Source organism: Eulemur rufifrons, chromosome 29, assembly GCF_041146395.1.
Source record: "Eulemur rufifrons isolate Redbay chromosome 29, OSU_ERuf_1, whole genome shotgun sequence".
In the NCBI taxonomy this organism is placed as follows: Eukaryota; Metazoa; Chordata; class Mammalia; order Primates; family Lemuridae; genus Eulemur; species Eulemur rufifrons.
The window spans coordinates 51,139,704-51,161,290 of NC_091011.1; the positions used below are offsets into that span (position 1 = coordinate 51,139,704).

General features: G+C 36.2%; 1 protein-coding gene across 2 annotated transcripts in view; it reads left to right on the top strand.

The window, feature by feature from the left end:
- ELAPOR2 (endosome-lysosome associated apoptosis and autophagy regulator family member 2) overlaps positions 1 to 21,587 on the top strand; it is a 148,424-nt gene that overhangs the window by 95,261 nt on the left and 31,576 nt on the right. For both annotated transcript variants that reach the window (XM_069461901.1, XM_069461902.1), the window contains 5 exons: positions 7,897 to 8,077; positions 9,612 to 9,740; positions 16,896 to 16,986; positions 17,654 to 17,756; positions 21,061 to 21,198. In XM_069461901.1, coding sequence (XP_069318002.1) covers positions 7,897 to 8,077; positions 9,612 to 9,740; positions 16,896 to 16,986; positions 17,654 to 17,756; positions 21,061 to 21,198 — 642 coding nt within the window. The remainder of the gene's footprint in view (positions 1 to 7,896; positions 8,078 to 9,611; positions 9,741 to 16,895; positions 16,987 to 17,653; positions 17,757 to 21,060; positions 21,199 to 21,587) is intronic.

The following is a 21,587-nucleotide window of genomic DNA, read 5'->3' on the forward strand; positions in this document are numbered from 1 at the left end:
AGGATAGAAATATCTTCTAAGTTCTAACTATTTGGTTACTCAGTAGGTTTTTGTCAATAAGAGCCATGCAGCCATAGGCTATTCAGTTGTGGCAGATTACTGCGTAATTGCATTTAGAAAATACAAAGTAATTACCATATAAACGGCACTTAGCGAGAGGAAAAACACACACACAAACTCTGCAGTTGACCCACCATTCTCTTAATTAAAGAATTAGCCTCTACCAGCCTATGTTAGTGAGGGGAAAGTGAGATTAAAGTGGCTGCTATGCAGCACTCCTTATATATGTTTGTATCTTTGAAATAATGACATTTATTTTCTTGACTTAGTTTGGAAAACACATGTAGATGTCAGTAAAATTATTACTTTTCTTAATTTTACATCCTTAGTTTCTAATCTATATTTTTATACTTGTATAATTATTAATCTTACCCTTAGGTCCTTAAGTTTTTTTTTTTCCCCCTAAGGAATATTCTTTTGAATGCTTAAGACCAAGTACATTCTAGTTTAAGTTAATGGGAAATTTCAATGATAAGAAGTACAGCTATTGCTGTAATAAGAACAGTAACTTAAACTAACAGCTGTTAACTGACAAGGAGTTGTAAAGTCAGGTCTTAATGACTCTATAATAATGGCCAAGTAAGCACTCTTTCTATTTAGAAAATATATGTAGAAAGATATCACTAAAGTTGATTAAAAAGTAATTTAAATAATGTTTAGGTAAACTTATCTTAGCTAAACTTGCCTTATTAGTATGTAAGGCAAAAGCAAATGTAGTTTATTCTATGTAATAATCATTAATTCAGCATTACTGAAGCTTATATGAATGAGATCTAATATACAATAGGATCTCGTCTTGGCTATAATGACAGTATACAAAAACTATATTTTTATTATGTCAATGAGTAGTTTATTACATCAATGAGTGTAATGGCAATAAATAGTATGACAAAATCTAGTTGACCTTGGTCTAACGGAAGTAAGACCATATGTTAAATGCGTAAATGCAGAATACACCCATTTGGATATACGGATGCACCTGCAGGCACGCTGTGTACACACAGATGCACAAATTATGTTTTTCTCTTGAGTCTGGGTGAACTCTGACCATGTTCTTGGTATATAAGAAAACAATGTACTAGGACTCCATAAACCCAGTGATTTTTTTTTAAAAAGGGATTTAAGCCATTTCAAGATAAATGTTTCTAGCTACAAAAGTACACAAAAAGGCAGTGAGAACTTAGTGAAATAATATATATAGTGAAGAAGCTTAGATTGCCTATGTGAATTTGAGATTTTTTTTGTTTTTGTTCCAACATTTTTGTTTGTTCTGGTTTCATCTTTAAAAAATGTATTTTATTCTTACTGAGAATAGCCTGGTGAATTGCCAGTGGCTTAATGATATTTCCCCGGTTGTTCAATGACTGTGTTTTGGTTCTCTCTGTCCTGTTGTGCCTCTCTTTGATCCTATTTTGCCCTTGCTTGGAGAGGATCAAATTGACTGACAAGGAAAGCAGCTATTGAGGTATATAGATTCCAAATATTATCATTTACATGACATAGCAATGTTACAAGTTTAGATTGCTTCTTGTCTGCAGGGAACGTTTTTCAGGAAAATTTTAATTGGTAATTGATACTATTCTAATCCTGAGAAATTCTCATTAATATCATGGAAAATGTGGAATGCCTTCTCATTCATTCTTTTAGTAAATCTTTATGGAGTACTGGTTAAATACAGAGTCTGGGGTGATGAGGGCAGAGGTAAGGATAGAAGAAAACTGTCAATATCTTCATAGATGTAGAGCAGTGGTTGTCAAACTTTAGTGTGCTTCAGACTCACCAGGAAGGCCCTGTCCCAGATTTTCTGATTTAGTGGGTCTAGAGCAGGGTCTGAGAATTTATATTTCCAGGAAGGTCCCAGGTAGTTCTGATTCTGCTGGTCCAGGATCTCAGCACTTTGAGAACCACTGGTCTAAGACTGTAGAGGAAGAGATAGTCAATCAAAGAAAATTAATTATTGTTTCTAATTAGTATTATTGCTACACCAGAGAACTCTGAATTTTCTGGGGATCTGACCCAGTGTGGGAAGAGCCTACTTCTTACCTAAAATGAAGCATACCTAAATAGGTACATATAAGCACATGTACAAATTCAGGGCTTGAAGCTTGAACTCAAAAGAATACTGACCAGTGATACTAGGCAAATGTTCATCAAGAGAAGGCATGTTTTAATGTTAGCAGGATATTTGGTAGCACTTCTCATGGTCTCCTTATGGATAAGATAGAGAACTGCAGACTAAATGGTATGGCTAAGTGGATATATGACTAATTGAAGGACCATATGTGAAATGTTTGATTTAATAAATGAATATAGCTAGGAGTGTAGTATCATGTATTTGCCAGAGTAATATAAATACAGCAAATTATTTATACATATCCTAATTCATGCAAAGAAGAATATGAGTCAGTTGACTTATTTTCAACATTTTATTTAAAAAATCATTAACTTTATGAGCACATTAGGAGTATGTGTATAAAACTATGAATCAAAGATGAGAAGAAGTTTGATTGAAGGATCTGAATATCTATTTTTCAAGTAGAAGGAAAGGCACCATGGGATGGAAAAATCATGGTTATTTTTGTGATATATCCTACTTATATCAGAGATTTCATCTCTTTCCTTTGGGCATTCATGACACTTTGTGTTTCTCTTGGAGATGATAATGATGAGATAATAATTATAATAATAATGCTAGTATTAATACCAGAACCAGCTATCATTTACGTATTTGTGTACATACTTTGTATGTGCATGTCTATATATTCAAAACATTCAAACATTGCCTCTAATTTCTTTTAACAGCTGTGAAATTTAGACATCATTGCACCCAGTTTGTAGATGAGTAAACTGAGGCTTAATGAGGTTAAGAAACTTCCCTAAAGTCATAGCTAGTAAGTCTTAGGGGTGGAGTTTTAGCCCAAATTGTCTGTTTCCAACTCCAATGCTTTGTATCCCTTTTATGTTTTTTTATTTTTTGTAATAAATAGCCATTGTGAACCTGTCTTATCACTATTAGACTATAAACTCCTTCAGAGCAATTTTTCTTATTAATACTTAAATCTTCCACAGTGCTTTCTCTATACATAGTAGATACTCAATAAGAATTTCCTAAATGATTATTTTAAATATTTGAAGGGAAATTTTACAAAAGAAGAAATAGACTTTTCTGTGTTATTCCATATGGTAAAATCAGGTGGATTTATAGAAGGTAAATTCCAGTGGGATATACTGATGTTGTAACAAGCAGAGCTGCCCAGTCCTGGAATGGCACATTGTGTCAGATAGGAAGCTTTCTGCCAAGGCTTGAAGAGTGCCTGGGAGGGAGGATGTTTTAGAAGGGAGCCTTCTAGGAGGAGGGGTTAGATGGTACAACTTCTCCATCTCTGAATCCAGGAAATTCATGAATCATAGAGAGTTTGCTAGTGTTTTGATATTAGATTGTCTTATACTACTTTTGCCTTTTAATGATCTTCAATATTACTAATTATCCCAAATGCTCAATGTCTAACATAGTACTTCTGAATTATAAAGCAGGAGACAGGTGTAGAGGATATTAAAAACAGTGTATAAAGGGATATAATTTTTAGATCTGCCTTTCTTTGTATAGGATTTAAGCAAGTAAAATCTGTGCTCCTTAATTAGGATAATGGGAAAACAGCATTTCTCAGAGACCAGAGATTTCTGAATTTTTTTAAAATAAAATTTTCCAAGTAGTCTCTTTTTACCATCTCCTTTTAAAAAAGACAGCTTTACTGAGATAAAATTCTCATACATACCATTCATACATTTAAAGTGTACAATTCAGTGTTTTTAGCATATTCACCACAATTTAATTTTAGAACATTTTCTTGCCTAAAACCTTGGTTAGAACTGCCAGTAAATTATTAACTTCCCATGGTGTCTTCCACATAAAGGAAGATGATGATGAAGGCTGCTAAGCATTTAGAAAGAGGAGGAGGAGGTCATCACATGGGAAAACGAAAGCAGCAAAGTCTTCATAGAAAAGGAATCTGGGTGAATGCTGATATGTAGTTGGTAGGCTAAGGACCTTCGTAGAGCAGTAGATACTGAGCGTGGCTTTGAAGGAGGGGTCAGACACAAGTTGGCAGAATGGTGTGGGTAATTCCAAGAGAGGCAAATGAGTGCCCAGCAGCTTGCAGGTGGAAACGATCAAGGTTTGGGAGAGGCTGGGAGGCAAGAAATTGCCTGCTTGTCTGAGACCTTCTGAGCCAGAACATCGTGGAGCACAAGGCAGCTGGGAGGCACATTCAATTTAGCTCTGATGAGTTCAGCCAATCTATAAAGGCTTACTATGTTTGTGCATTGACATCCAAAGGAAGAAAACAGGCAACTATGGACAAATCCAGTCTGAAAATTTCTCTAAATTTTAGTGTTCACAGTGTTGGATTTTATTTTGATATGACACGCACCTCCAGTTGGTACCTCTGTGTGTTTTGTAAAATGTATTTTTTTCATGCTTCATATAAACACACACTGGTGGTTTCATTATCTTAATGGTAATCTGGTAAATTTTGCTCTGTTAGGATATTGGTTTCATGAAATATTTCATAATTTTGTCTCAACTTGCACAGAATGAATTGATTACTCATTTTTCACCTACACTGTGAGCCACCTGGGGCAAAGTATCATTAATATTATTATTATCTTTCCCCAGTCAGCCAGACTTGAAAGCATATGTCCCCATTAGAAAGAGAGGCAGAGACTGAATCTGCCATGTGACGCAAGAAGCTTTGCAAACAAAGCTTTGCAAACGTTTATTACAGAGCATTCAAAATTTGACTTCTAAATTGGGTGCTCATTTTTTAATTTTTAAAAATTTAGTTTGCTTGCATTGAAAGTCATGTAGTTAGCTGACTTCTCAAAATGTGATTTGTGTATTCTATTTTTTACCCTTACCAAACTGACTCTCATGGACTGATGTTGCTTTACCATTTATTAATTGTGTATGACTTTTGGGCAAGTTCTTTAATCGCTCTCATCTGGAGTGTTTCCTCATTTATAAACTTTTTTTTTTTTTTTTTTTTGAGACAGAGTCTCACTCTGTTGCCCAGGCTAGAGTGAGTGCCGTGGCTTCAGCCTAGCTCACAGCAACCTCAAACTCCTGAGCTCAAGCAATCCTCCTGTCTCAGCCTCCCGAGTAGCTGGGACTACAGGCATGCACCACCATGCCCGGCTAATTTTTTCTATATATATTTTTAGCTGTCCATATAATTTCTTTCTATTTTTAGTAGAGATGGGGTCTCGCTCTTGCTCAGGCTGGTCTCGAACTCCTGAGCTCAAACGATCCGCCCACCTCGGCCTCCCAGAGTGCTAGGATTACAGGCGTGAGCCACCACGCCCGGCCCTCATTTATAAACTTGAGGATAAGAACATGTTCCTCCCAAAGTGGTTGAGAAGATTACATGGGGCACAGCATCAGCACTGGCCTTCACTCCCAGGTGGGAAGTGACTAGTCCCCAAAATGCAGTAGCTCACATATAACTCAATGCATTTTTTATTAATGTAAAAATAAATCATCAGATTAGTGAATTGACTAAAAGGATTTCAAATTTGTTTTCTGTACTTGTTAAACCAGAATTTTAAAAAGACAATCTCCCAAATATAATGATGTTTTTCATTTGCTTAGATTCTCTGAGTTTTAGAGTGCCTTTCTTGAGGGGTGTTAAGAGCCCCTTCTGGATACAGCATCTAATTTACTTTTACAGCTATTTAGGAAGCCCCAGCATGGGTGGACATTATTTTACAGATGTAAGAAAGGCAGATGTGAAGCGGCTGGTTAAAGTGTATCATGACATAAGCCATCAAATGAATATGGGAAAAGAGAGCTGCAAAAAGAACAAAATTTATAAGTCTGCTGAGACATTTACCTTGAAACCATTTTATTAAGCATCTTTCATCAGATCAGGTAATCTCTTTTTCCATAAGAATACTTGAGAATAAGATTGAGTGTCCTAAAGGGCTTACTGTACATAATTTTCCTATTAACCAGAACTAGCTCTAGAGAACTGCCTTTAATTTTGGTTCTCAAGCTTCCATAGAAGACTTCCTGTTGCAGAAGTTGTTTTAAAGGAGAAAGACTACTTTCAGCAGAAATGTCTACTGAAAAGAACTTTTAGTGTCTTTTTAAAATGTTGTATTTAGTTGAGATAGTTGATTTATTTTTCTCTTTGCATTTAGAATACCTTTTATTTTTTCCCCACTGAGCATATCAATTTTGTTTTGGAGTGGCCAACCCATTTGATATTTTTGGTTTCAAAATGAGAATTTTATGATAACAATTTTTTGGGTTTAGCTGAGTTACAGCTATTTGCGTATACAGCAGGTCCTTGAATAATGTTTTGTTTGGTGGTGTTTGGTTGTAACGTTGATGAGAAAAAAATCTATCCCTGAATGGGGCCACTGTGTAGGAGGAGTTTGTTCTCCCCATGTCTATGTGGGTTTTCTCTGGGTACTCTGGTTTCTTCCCACATCCCAAACATGTGCATGTTAGGTTACTCGGTATGTCTACATTGTTCCAGTCTGAACGAGTGCGGGTGGGTGTGAGTGCACCCTGGGATGGAGTGGCATCCTGTCCAGCGTGGTTCCTGCCTTGAGCCCTGAGCTGCTGGCATAGGCCCTGGCCAACCACCACCCTGAACTGGAATAAGCAGGCCAGAAAATGAGTGAATGAGTGAATACACGCGATTGTAAAATAAAACTTTGTAAAGTCTATGACAATAATACAAATGCATGGCAATAAATCTTGCTGTATCAAAGCTCCCAGCAAGCCCACTAGCTTTATTTTTGTTTGCTTTTGAACTGCACGGTGGTAGGAGGAACTCCTGACAATTTTCATTTTGCAAACATTTATTCCTTGATTTAGCCCACCACCACTACAATCACCATCACTTGCTGATTCGCCAAAAATTGGGTAAATAATTACGTTACTTGTTTTTATTAATCTTTATTAAATGTATGTATAACTTAGATTTATTTCAGTATTTAATATTAGAAGTGTTTAGGGTCTTTATTTAGCTGTTTGGTGATGTTTCTGTGGCCAGAAATATGCCATAGGAATTTAATTCTTGTTTATATCAATTAGCTTATGGTAAAATCGGCCTTATTTTATGTCATGTCACTTAAAGTTGCAGTTTCCAAGAACCTGTCTATGACGTTAAGTGAGGACTTAAGCTGCATTTTGTTTTGTGTGGGGATGAATACGTGTGTGAGAGACTGTAAGAATAGAGTTTAAAAGACTACTCCCCTTAGGGCAGAGGCTGTCTTAATCCTGATGTTCAGAGCACATGGAACATGGTTGGGAAAATATTTTAGTCACAACTTTTAACAGTCTAATATCAGGTTATTGAAAAAGACTCAGAAAGCAGCTACCAATATTTATGAACTAACAGGATTAAAGTGTAAAGCTTGATCTATTCTTTTTGAAAAATAACCTTTTTCTTCTGCAATCACTATGTGCAAAGAATCTGGAGGTCTCAAAATGGAAAAGAGTTGCTGCATAGAAACTTACGTCAGTTATGGAATAAAGGCAGTGAGTGGCTAGGAGAGTAAGGATGATAGTCATATTACCTATATTTTAAAGAGGGATTTTATGATGGGGAACATGGCTATGCATGAGGTAAGGCCATGTGTAGTTTAGCGTACAAACATTTGGAAGTAATGGTCATTTCCCCACCGAAGTTTTCTCTTTTTCTTCCATTTTGTCACTAATGCGTTAGATTCTCTTCAGCTGGCCCTTCTATTCTGTCACTATTTGCACTTTTCCTAGGATGTCAGTTTAAACATTTTTGTTATATGACTTTCTCACTTTTTTTGCAGACTCAGATAATGTACAAATGGATAGAGCCCAAAATCTGCCGGGAGGATGTCACAGATGCTATTAGATTGCCCCCTTCTGGAGAGAAGAAGGATTGTCCACCTTGCAACCCTGGATTTTATAACAATGGGTCATCTTCTTGCCATCCCTGCCCTTCTGGAACATTTTCAGATGGAACAAAAGGTAGGATGTCAGTTGGCTCAATAATTGGACCTTTAGCAAACTGACCTTGTTACAAATTGTCTTTATGGAAGGATTTTTCCATGAAAAGAATGTTAAAACACTTTCTTATTGAGACTGAGGAAGAGTTAAGAACTATGATAATGGAATTCTGAGGCCACAATGGCTTATTTAAAATACGAGGATACTGTTTTAATGGCATCTTGTGTAACTTTCTCTTAGTGGGATGACTGTTTGCCTGTGGATATTGGTAAGAAAATTTCACCTTATATGTAAGTGATTAAGGATAAGTGCCCCTTCTGCGGTATGTGTGTGTGCATATATATTCATGCAAGCAAAAAATGTCATTTCCTCTAATTTACCTTTGGAATAATGAATTGCATTTTATGCTATAATAATAGTATATATTGCTCATTTTGATCATATGACAATTAAAATAGTCCCTAAGATTGTTTAAAAGTGTACTGTTGGAAAAATTTTAATATTTATCAAATAATATAAAAAGTGGTTACAGAATTTGTTTTAATCTTAGACAAATATTACAGCATATTTTAGTTGCTGGTATCCAGCTTGAATACAAGTTGTGCCATTTCCTAAAATCCTCTGAGAGATAGCATAAAAAGGACTCTGAAGTCAAATTGACGCAGTTTGAATCTATGTCCTGCACACTACCAATAGTGTGATTTACCCAAGTTGTTTAAACCTTTTGAACCTCGATTTTCTTGTCTGTAAGATTGTGGATAATATCTAGCTCATCATCATTGAGAAGATTATATAAAAATGTCTTCTGTAGTGCTTTGGCAGCAGGGAGTGTTTGCTAAATGAATGTTTTCTTTCTTTACTCGTTTTCTTGCTGACGTGATGATGCAAAGTGTCTTTAAAAATAATTGGAAAAGATCCTACTATTTCAATGTCACAGATGTTAATTTACATCAGGTTTATCTATAAAACTAACTCTTCCCCAACCCCTCAACTCTCAGCACCATTTCTCAACATAGTCAATATTTTGAATTTCAAGTAATCAGTCCATAATTAAATGGTATTAATATTCTGTTAAGTTTAGTAACCAAAAGGAAGGGTGAAATCTTTTCTTATTCATAAAGTAGAGGGAACTGATTCTAAGGTCACATGTAGGAGAACTTGAACTTGTTTCAGAATTATTCTTGTTATGGAGGGTAATTCAGTATTAGCAATTACTCCCAGAAATGAAGGAAAGAATTATTTTAAAAGGTTTTTTGTCTATCCTTTTTCTTTTTCATGTTGGTATGGTGTGTGTGTGTGTGTGTGTGTGTGTATCACACACACCATATTTTATATATATATACACACCATATTATAATTAATATATATAATTCAGAATATTTTTCCAGATTTCTTTTGAAACAGTTATTATTTCCTAAGGGAACTGGTAGTCCAATATCCTTCCTTCCCACTTCTCTCTCTGCTAATTATAGTTTAGTAGTGCTTAGAACAGAGGGAGAGGATGTTGTCCAGATGCAGTTTAATTTTAATTGTTTACCCCGCTTTTCCCTTGTAGAATGCAGACCGTGTCCAGCAGGAACGGAGCCTGCACTTGGCTTTGAATATAAATGGTGGAATGTCCTTCCTGGCAACATGAAAACTTCCTGCTTCAATGTTGGGAATTCAAAGTGTGATGGAATGAATGGTAAGTTCAGAATCAGCCTACTTGGTGTATTTTGGCAGCAAAGACATGATTCATTATTGGATTCAGCTCTCTAAAACATACCAAACATTGAGGAACTTCAATCTTATCGTTTGGCTACTTGCTACTTAACCATTTTCTAGTGCTCACATAAAAATAGTAAATGTGGTGACACAGCCAGATGACTTTCCTACCCAAATATAACTGTTAATTTTGTATTTTCTGGAGTCTGTTTTGAGGTAGATATTGAGGATCATCAATTTATGAGTATAAATACCAGGGTAGATTTACCAAAGGGGATAATGAAATCTATGTTTTTTACCATTTTAAAGAGTACTGCGACAGCATTTCTGTCTTGATTGATTTAGTCTGGCTCAGCATTGTGCAATAGTGAGGGGTTAAGTGATCTCAAATTCCCCTTGCTTATGAAATTTATGATTGTGTTTACAAAATGTATATGATTCTCACTTATTGAAAAGTTGAAAATGTTACTTAGGGGTACATTACTACACTTACTATAGAGTTCTATAGGAAAGTTGCTGAATTTTATTTGTTCTTCCACTTTAGGTACCCAGAGAGCCTAGCACTTAGTTGTTCTGCAATATTTGTTAGTTGAATGAATGACAGTATCTATGTATGTATTTTTAAGCTTGATGCTAGGGATAGGTATTATAAATATCAGGGCTTTACACTAAAATGCATCCTTTATTTTTATCAGCTCATTAGCATTTTTATTAGCTCATTTTCCTCCATATTATGTTTAGTTATTGTAAATACACAAATACAGGCTTTTTAACACATATGTTTTAAGACAATACCTATCCAAAACAAACAGGCTTGAGATATAGGAAGTGAGGTGTACACATGAGTACAGAGACTGACAAATAATGGGTCTTTGAATAATGTTGGTTAAACAAGTGAGTGAAAAAGGGAAAGACAGAGCTTTGATATATATTAAAGACAAAATATTCCTCTTTAGTGACAAATAATCCTACTTTTGAAAATCTCTCCTAAGGGAGAAGAAGAAAAAATACAGTTGTTATTACCTGACCATGATGGCTTATGTTCCTAAAATGTCCTGTCATTGAGTTCTAAGTTGAGATGGTTAAGACCTATTGGAAAAATAAGATTGGGAAAGCCAGGGTATTGCATGACTCCATGAAAGGACTAATACATGTGTGTGTGTGGTCACTTACTAGTAAAGATTATCTGAAACTTGTATTTGATTTTATAGAGGACTTAGTCTAACTGATATGACAATACTTGATTTATTCACTTGCTTACTAATTTACTTAGAGAGTATATTTTAAATTTTTGCTAATTTTCAGAAATGTTCAACTATTCATCAGAAAAGTATACATTTCTGCAGTATTAGTGTATGATATTGAAATAGGAAACAGTAATGTGAAAACTACAAACATAAAAGGTGATGTATATTTTGTGACTGGGCGGTACGGTAGCCAACCTTGTGAGGAGCAGCCCTCCTAAGAACGAGGGTTGATGGAGAGGCAGGGGTGGCCTGTTGCACGAGATAGTTACCCACCCAGTCATGGAGTTAGAGTGGATGTGCTTTGACACTTCGACTGTGTGACTTGGAGTGCTTTGAGATACATGTATTCTCAGTCTGAAATTTTTGCAATTGCAGAACAAGTATGTAGAAGTAAATCTTCATGTACTGGAATTTTGCCTGAGAGGAATTCAAAGTTGGAGACAATTTACTGTTTATTCACGAGGATGCTCATTGGGCATTTTCTATAACAACAAAAATTGACATAATCTAAATATCCAGCAACAGGATACTGTTTATGAAAGTTATGGTATCTTAATAGGATGAAATGTTATGCAACCATTATAAGCAAGCTATATGAAAAACAATTTGGTGCAGTATGTTTCAGGAACTTAGAATGTTCCGTTTTTCCAACCCAATAAGTCTACTTCTGGGAATTTATATCGAGGAAACAATGTGATGTAAAGAAAGAAATTATGCACAAAAATGTTAATTTTAGTGTTATTTATAAGAGCAAAAAAATAGGAGAAAACAAACTAAATTTTCAACAGTGGGGGTATGGTTAAATAAAATGATGATATAATCAACATATTGTTAAGTCATTAAAATTAAATGTACAAAAGATTTTTAAAGGGGGAATATTTTTGATATAATCATGATTAGAAAATCAGGGCCGAGCGCGGTGGCTCACGCCTGTAATCCTAGCACTCTGGGAGGCCGAGGTGGGCGGATCGTTTGAGCTCAGAAGTTCGAGACCAGCCTGAGCAAGAGTGAGACCCCATCTCTACTAAAAATAGAAAGAAATTATATGGACAGCTAAAAATATATATAGAAAAAAAATTAGCCGGGCATGGTGGTGCATGCCTGTAGTCCCAGCTACTCGGGAGGCTGAGGCAGTAGGATCGCTTGAGCTCAGGAGTTTGAGGTTGCTGTGAGCTAGGCTAACGCCACGGCACTCACTCTAGCCTGGGCAACAGAGTGAGACTCTGTCTCAAAAAAAAAAAAAAAAAAAGAAAATCAGAAGAGAATGCTAAATTGAAAAGATCAGAAAATAGATTATACAGTAAAGCCTAAGGTCTATTAAAAAAAAAAGTACATACTAGAAAAAGACTAAAAAGAAATACACCAAAATGTGAAGAAGCTATCTTTTGGGAGTGGGAAGTTTCTGGGAAGTATGAATTACTTTTATTTTCATTTTTATTGTAGTTTACTATATTTAATAAACATTCTATCTGGACACAATTGGTTTCAAAATCAGAATAATAGCATAAAATACTGGTTTAAAAAACGTATTCATTTGACCCAGTAACTCTTTTATTGGTATTCTTTTCTAGAGAAATACTGAAATACAGAAAAACTTTACCAAAAATATGTTCATTATGGTGACATTTACATGAGTTAAAGTTAAAAACAATCCAAATAGTTAAAATAGATGTATGGTCAACTGGAGGTGAGTTATCCTGCAGTGAGTGATTTGGTAAATTATGGAAATGAGTTATATCTACCTAAATGATAAAATATTAATTCAGTCATTAACACATCAATGAAATATTTATAAATGAAAAGTGCTTATACAATGATGTTTATTTATAAGACCATGATACAAAATGTTATTTATAAGAGCTCAGTGATATAACGACATATATGTATTGAAAGAGAGTGAAAAGAAACATCTAAACATGTTAATGTTATTTTTTCCTGGGTGATGAGGTTATAAGTAATTTTAGGTTTTATCTTTTAACTTTTTTCTATAGCTTTAAAAATTTTATAATAAACATAAATATGATCTTTAAAACAAAATAAATCTTAAAACATAAAGGTATGTATAGAAACATGGAAAATATGGGATTTACTCTTAGGGAAAAAGGAAAATATAAAATTGCATACACTCTTGTGAACCTGTGCATGTAGAAAAAGTTTAGAAGGGAATATATAAAAATTATAATAGTTGTTAGGGTGTTAGATTAGAAGTAAATGTTTTTGAAATCAATATTTTTGTTGACATTATGCCGTACAGTTTTTATGACTGAGAATGGATAAAAATGACAACTAGGGCATATTAAAAGGCAGTATTTCCTGAGTTTCTACTACTTTTGGTATGCCCTACTTTCAGATCTCTGCTTTGAAAAATTCTTGAGGTGTGCTGTCCAGTACAGTAGCCATTTAGCCATGTGTGGCTGTTGAGCAATTGAAATGTGACTAGTCTGAGTTGAGATGTGCTAAAAGTATGAAATGCACACTATTCAGAGCTTTAGTATGAAAAAAGTAAAATGTGTATTAATTTTTCATATTGATTACATGTCAAAATGGTAACATTCTGGGTATATTGGTTTAAATAAAATGTATTAAAATTAATTTCACCTTCTTTTAATTTTTAAAATGTAGCTCTTAGAACATTTAAACTCACATTTGTGGCTCACTTATTTCTCCTGGGCAGCAATGATCTATATACCGTAAGGCACTTGGATGGATACTAGCCCTCTGGTTTCATTCTGAGGCCATTCTCCTGCTTTTCTTGTCCAGTTTATTATCCTGTGTGTGTCTTTCCACTTACAGCTCTCCTTTCACATTGGCAATCTGGAGTTCCAAGTCTGGAGTTTCAAAGCACTGGATTCCTTTATTTTCTCTACTCCATGTCTCTCCTGCTAAGCATATTATGGGTGTTTACTTTCCTAGGGCTGCCACAACATAGAGCCACAAACTGGGTGGCTTAAAACAACAGAAATGTATTCTCTTCCAGTTCTGGAGGCTGGAAGTCTGAAATCAAGTTGTTGGCAGGGCTGTGTTCCCTCTGAAGCCTCTGGGGAAAATACTTTCTTGGCCTCTTCCAGCTTCTGGTAGCCCCAGGCATTCCGTGACTTGTGGCAGCATAACTCCAGTCTCTGTGTCTCTCGTCATACGGCTGTCTGCTCTCTGTGTCTTTGTGTCTTCACATGGGGCCGTCCCTGTGTCTGTGTCCGTATTTCCATCCTCTCAAAAGGACACCAGTCATATTGGATTAAGGCCTGTCCTAATGACCTCATCTTCATTTGATTATTTCTGGGAAGTCTCTATTTCCAAATACGGTCCCATTCAATATTGGGGGTTAGGACTTCAACATATGTTTTCTGGGGGATACATTAAACCTATAATAACAGATGTTCTGGTCAGCTCAACCTATGGCTGGGATCTCCCCAGCAGTGGCTGGCAGGGGAGTTCCCACAAGGGAGTAGCCCAAACTGGACCAAGATGGGTCCCCTGGTTGGTATTCCAAAGAAAGAAGCACTAACCCCAGGGTGATCAGTCCAAAGCATTTATTAGGGGAACTTACCTAGAGAGGCCCTGCAGTGTATCCTTGCCATGGACAGCAAGACAAGGGATGTTCTACCTAGGCATGCCTGAAATGAAGGAGTTGAGTTATGGAGTTTATATGAGGATTTGAGGAGTTTGGCTCAGGGCTGGGCCTAGTTTCTTTCAGAGTTTTGGACAACAACCAAAACACCTTTGTCAGTGCCTGGGAATGCCCAAGGCCCCAGCTTGGGTTAAAGCTCCGTGGGGGACCACATAGCTGGCTAGGTCACAGGGTGGTCAACATACTCTGTATTTCTTGGTCAGGACAGAGAAAAAAAAAGTGGGGAAAACTGGGGGATCCTGCAACGGACCATGTTCAAACATGAGAAATGTTTGTTTCCTCTTACAGGGGTATTAGTCCCTTCCAAACGTATCCTCTATACCATCCACGTACTGCCTTCTTTTCTTTGGCCTTCCCTGCCATTCCATCCCTCCTCATGGCCTGTTTGAACACCAGGAGGTGTTCTTACGGAAACATTCATAAAGTTCTTCCTTTCTTGGTATAGAATTGCTTCATGTGGGAACATCTCTCGCCCTTTTATGCCCACCACAAACTTGCAGTTTCTCTAACCTCAATGCCTCTCATATTTACCTACCCTGCAGTCAAGGGCCTGTTGTTCCACTGGGTAAAGAAAGTTTTATGGTTATTCAGCTCTTAAAATTAGGAGTTAATACCTGCTTGTCTCTCCTTTTAACCACAGGAATCTTTAGACAGTTGAACAATTGGCATTTCTCTCCTAAGTGGAGGAAACAGGGAGAGACCCTGAAATGGGCAGTATTCAAACATGAGCAATGTTTGTACGTATTGTTTTTAAGATTAACCTGATTGATATGTATTCACTATATCACCTTTCTATAAACTGCTGATTGTAATATTTCAAAAATTGTCAAATCAACCTAGCAGTGATATTAATTCCTTTTTCAGTTTCTCTCTCTCTCTTACACTTCTTAAAGTAGCCGATATTGATATTTTCTTTTGAATATGGAAGTGCCAATGCTAAGGTATTGCCATTAATTAATGACCTAGCTTGATGCTATGTTGGGGATGCTTCTCCTTTCCTCATTTTACTGTGGTCATTTCAGTTTAAGGAATGTTGATTGTTCCTTTGCGGAGGACAGACCTCATATAACCTTCTATGCACTGCTCTATACTGTTGACAGCTGTTAGCATGTGTCTGTCTCTTGTATTTTACTGATGTGAGTGAATCCCAGCTTGTATCACTTGCTGCATGACAGCCAGTAAGTTGGGAGATAAGGTGTTGGGGCAGGGAAAGGGAGTTTTATTCTGGAAGCTAGCAAACCGAGAAGATGGCAGACTAATGTCCTAAAGAACCATCTTAAGTTAGTAGGGACTTTAAGCTCCTTTTTATGAAGAGAAGCGGGGAAAGGAGGAGGGTTGCAAGGTGACTGATGACCACAGGCATCGGCATCAGCAAGGGTCCAAGGAGGTTATGTGACTTCTTTGTTCTTGGTCAGTTAACTTTGGATGACAAAGGTCAGGTCACAATGTTCCTATAAATCTTTAACGCAGCATTGTTACTTATATGCATACTTTCCTTATCTCTCCAGGAGTTAGTTTTGGGAAAGGGACAGTTACCTTCTTTCTTCTAGAGTTGAACTACAAACTAAATTCTTCCTATAATTAGCTGGACTACATGCAGAACTAAGTAGAATGATTTAACCCACAGGATATTAGAAGCAAAATTGAGCTAGTCATGCCAAGCTTCCCTTCCACTGTTACACTGACTCCTCAGTGAGGGTGGACCTTGTCTTGTTTTTCTATGTTAGTGCACATTATAGTTCTTGGCACTCAATAAATGCTAGTTGCATAAATAAATAAGTGAATTAATGCAGAACAAGGGTTAAGTTAGGGAACAATAATACAACATACTGGAAGAAAGAACTCCAGACTCCAAATCTTCTTCGTTAAGTAATGTGAAGTTTCTCCTTCTCATTGGTTGCCCGAAGACTAACATTTTCTATCTCAATATATTAGAATGGATAAAGACCATCTGTTTTAGTTAAAAATCATGCTTCATTGAGAAAACTGTTTTAATTCTCCCATTAAATAACTTTTATGCAAAATAATGCATTACCTGGTTCCTCCAGGGGGATCATTTGGAACATCTTTATTGGTATCTAGAAGTCTACCTCTGCATGAAATTTGCAACTGCAAATTAAAAATAGGGAATTCTCTTGGAGTATTTCTAACATTGAACATAAATGCTAGGGCTTCTTTTTATTTTTATCTTATTAAAAAAGATGGTTGAAAAATCATTAATGGAATTTGTATTAATAAAAATAACTTTTATCATTTCCAGGTTGGGAGGTGGCTGGAGATCATATCCAGAGTGGGGCTGGAGGTTCTGATAATGATTACCTGATCTTAAACTTGCATATCCCAGGATTTAAGTAAGGAAAACCAGTTCTGATTCTTTTCTGTAAGAATCCCCATATCTGTTTCCCCATAGAAATAAATGAAGTAGGGCTGCTTATAGAATATATTAATATTTAAAAAATACTTAGTAAACAACAAGCTGCCACAGGGTAATGCATTATATTTAAGACTATCCATAGAATCAGTGATTGAGAAACTACAGATGTTAGTTGTATATTACTTAGATAAAGCTGAATGTTTTAACAATAGTATATCCAAATGCTATTATAACCATGATTCTTGGATGCTTAATAAAGAGATTTTGGTCCAAGTTGTTTGTAGGAATATCTTTTGTCTTACTTATTTTTTTCTCGGTTCTCTCTGTAAAGTAGTATGTTACAAATTTCCTAATCTCATTTTGAAATTTCCCAGTAGAAGTCTTTTTTTTTTTTTTAAAGGATGGATTGGTAGCATTAACTGCAGGAGATTCAGGCATATTACCTCGGTTGTGTAGATGCCATATTAGAACAGAGGGTGTGGACATGCAAGATTGAGTGAGGGAGAAGTTGTGGATGGGGGCAGCAGCAGATCAGGAGAAGAGAAGAGCATGGATTTTAGCTTAATACAGAAAAGTGGCTTAATTTTATTCTAAATTGTATTTAGAACATACTATAAATATTGCTATTTTAATCTGTCAAATAGACCACCTACATCTATGACTCGAGCCATGGGTTCTGAACTAGGAAGAATAACGTTTGTCTTTGAGACCCTGTGTTCAGCGGACTGTGTTCTATACTTCATGGTGGTAAGTGGATGAGCAGCTTTGGGAGGCAGATTTCTAAGCCTAGCATTCTCTTATTTGTGCAAATTGGGATAAGAATCCCATTTTTCTTGCCATTCTTAGGGCCTTACAAAAACATTAAAAATATCTAAATTAGTCATGAAGAATTGTGGAATAAATTCCAGGAAGAAAGTGTTGTTTTCTCATGGGGAAGACCCAGTGGGGGCGGGGGAAGTGACTGACAGAGGCCAGGGAATGTTAATCTGTTAAAAAATTCTTTCATAAAAATATGTCACTGTCAGAATGGAATTTCTCCCCTAATAAATGACTATTCAGCCACTCAGACCAACAGGAGGGAAAAAATGTATCAGTAAGTGAGGGTAGAAAATAATGGAGGTGTGGAGAATTAGAAGGAAAGAGAACTCTTCCTTGTTAAATCTAATATGTTTAGACAAAGGACATTATTATGCACATGTTATAATTTTGCCCATTTCTTTTCCAGATGTCATGCAAATCTCAACTGTTAACTTGAGAAAAGTAACACCACAAAATTTACTAACATCTCGTGGGTTTTAGAGGGTGGTGGCTAAGATTTTAAAATTACAATTAAATCATGACTTCATAGACCTGCTTTGCTTTTGTTTGTGTTTTTTTCCAATGACCCTGTAGTAGCTAGTTAACAGTCCATTTAAGAGTTTCCTCTATGATATACAAGATATATGGAGATTTATACATTTATTTATGATTACGAATAGCTTCAATGAAGGCAGACTATTTGGTTCTGAAAAAAATATTGACTTCATAGCAGTAGAAGATCATGAATAATCTTTAACATATCCATTTACACCACAAATAACCCACAATCTTCAGTTTTCCCAACTCTGCCTCCTTATTTTTTTAAATCTGTTCTTCTTCATACTCACTGCCATTGATGAAATTCAAATGCCTATTATCTCTCAACTAGACTACTCAGTAGTCTCCTATCCGTTCTCATCTCCACTCTCTCATCTATGCTGCTGTCAAAATTATCTTGAAATATAAAAACAACAGTAGAGGCATCAACAGCAAACCCATCCCCTTCCCCTTGGTGTTTTTATTGCATATAGTAGGGATTCTTAAAAGTGTGGGCCCTGGACCAGCAGCACCAGTATCCCCTGGGAACTGTCAGAAATGCAAATTTCTGGGTCCCATCTTAGTCTTACTGAATGAATGAGAAACCCTGGGGATTTAGCAATGTCTATTTTAGCAAGCCTTGAGGATGATTCTAGTGCACTCTAAAGTCTGAGAACCAACAACCTAGGAATATACGTCACTTCCCTTAGCATGGCATCTCTGTAGCTCTTTGTCTTCTTTCCCCAAACTCAGTTAACAAACCTGCTTGTACTAACTCACCTCTCTTTAGTGACCCTGATTTTCTTAGTGTTAGTGGAACACTCTGTATGTTTTCATTCCCTGTGTGTGGACACTCTAAGCTAGAATGACATCTTTCCTTTTCTCTCTTGACTGGTGAACTCTCAAGCATACTCCAAGGACAGCTAAAATTTCACCTCTCTGGAAAGGTTGCTCTGCCCGTGTTCCTTTAAGTAAAGTTAACCACTCTCTCCAGTGTGTTCCTAAAACCCTTTGAAAAATCCCTGTTTTAATTATGTGAATTTACTTATGTTCTTGTCTCTCTCACTTGACCAGGCACTCCTGATGGTAGTAACTATATTTATTTTGATAAATCAATCCCAGATTGTTTTGCTTTTAGCAAAATTGGCTAATTTGCTTTCCTCTTTGAGTGAGTTGATCTCACAGGATTTTTGGAGCTATCAAATTAAATAACTCATAAAATATCATGTAGTACTTTACAAGTGTAAGGTGGTGTTATTTGTAGTAATGCATTAAATTCCATTTATTATGACCCAAAAAGATAATGTTTAATGAAGCACTGTCTGTGTATCATGAGCTCCTTTTTGGAGATGGCATGTATGATGATTTGGTTGTTTGATAATATGAGGATCTCTGACAAGCATTTTCTCTTATTCTTTTTTTTTTTTTTTTTTTGAGACAGAGTCTCACTCTGTTGCCCAGGCTAGAGTGAGTGCCGTGGCGTCAGCCTAGCTCACAGCAACCTCAAACTCCTGGGCTCAAGCAATCCTCCTGTCTCAGCCTCCCGAGTAGCTGGGACTACAGGCATGCACCACCATGCCTGGCTAATTTTTTCTATATATATATTTTTAGCTGTCCATATAATTTCTTTCTATTTTTAGTAGAGATGGGGTCTCGCTCTTGCTCAGGCTGGTCTCGAACTTCTGAGCTCAAACGATTCGCCCACCTCGGCCTCCCAGAGTGCTAGGATTACAGGCGTGAGCCACCGCGCCCGGCCTCCATTTTCTCTTATTCTTACCACGTGAACTCAAGGTGTGAACTCAAGATGTGTCTCTTTGTAGCATATTTGATTACTTTCTAACATATTTGATTCCTATGGTTATTATCTCAGGCAGAGAAGGAAAGAGACATGTCTTGAGGTCATGCCACCCTATTGCCAATATTCCAAATAACCAATGGAAGCCCATCCAAGTTCCTAAGTGAAGGGTTTCTGCAGGGAAGACCAATTAGAAATTTCAGAGTTTGCCTTGGTTTTCACTTCAAATAAATTAGATGTGTATTACATTATTTGGTTGACTTAAAATATTTGCTTTCTAGCCATATTAATGGCAGAATATCAGTTGGAATATCAAAACTTTGTATGATTATTCTAAATCTTAAATTTAGCTGAAGAAATCAGAAATATTATATTAATAAAAATTCTTTTGGAATTCCAGTATAAGTAAGAGAGTATTTAATGAACATAAAGTAATATTCTGGTCAACCTGAGCTTGGGGAAGCCTGGAAGTTGCAAGTATAATTCTGGGGGATCTTGTCATTCCTCTGTAAGAGCTGCCTATCAGAATCTCTGAAGGAAAAAGATAAAAATGGAAAGACTTTGTTTTATGAGGATACTAGAAGTTTATTGCAAGAAACTCGTGGAATTGCGTTTCCTCTTCTATTTCTCAAGCTAGAATCACACACATGGAACAATAACAGCAAGCAAAAAAGCAATCATTAAACATACTATGATTTGAGACCTCTTTCAATTTATATTAACAATGTGGTTCATACGTTGTAATTACTGAGTGAGTGAGGTGCTTGTGCAGACTTGAAGGAAAGTTTTGAGAATTAAGGGATTATGTGTGCTCTGCCAATAGTCACAAACTCTGCATGCAAATACATTTGTAATGTATACACATGTATATTAATACTGAGTTTGTGCTTTATTTGTATATATTTTTTTCCACTGTTTTAGGATATTAATAGAAAAAGTACCAATGTGGTGGAATCATGGGGTGGAACCAAAGAAAAACAAGCTTATACCCACATCATATTCAAGAATGCAACATTTACATTCACATGGGCATTCCAGAGAACTAATCAAGGTCAAGATGTAAGTTCCAAGCATTTTTTTTTTTCCAAACACAATGATTATATCCCCTTGTGGAGATAAATACAAAGTGATCAGTCAAATCTGGAGGAAAAGACAGCTTTTCATTGGTGTAGTATCAGTCATCTGGTTATGGGGTAGATTGGTATAAAAATGGTAAACTTCTTTATTTTTTTGAGAGTAAGAATGTATGAAATGCCATAACAATGTATTTTTGAATTGTTCTGCACCCTAAGTGAATAGAGTTGCTTGAAGCTTAAGAGAAAGAACATCTGATTTTGTAGTTATATAAAAATAACCTGTTTTTAATGCTCTCTGAGGCTTTGTGAAGGCCGGTGACTTTCTTCTTCATCTGAATGGTCTGACATTTGTCTAGGAGCCATTAATGAGTG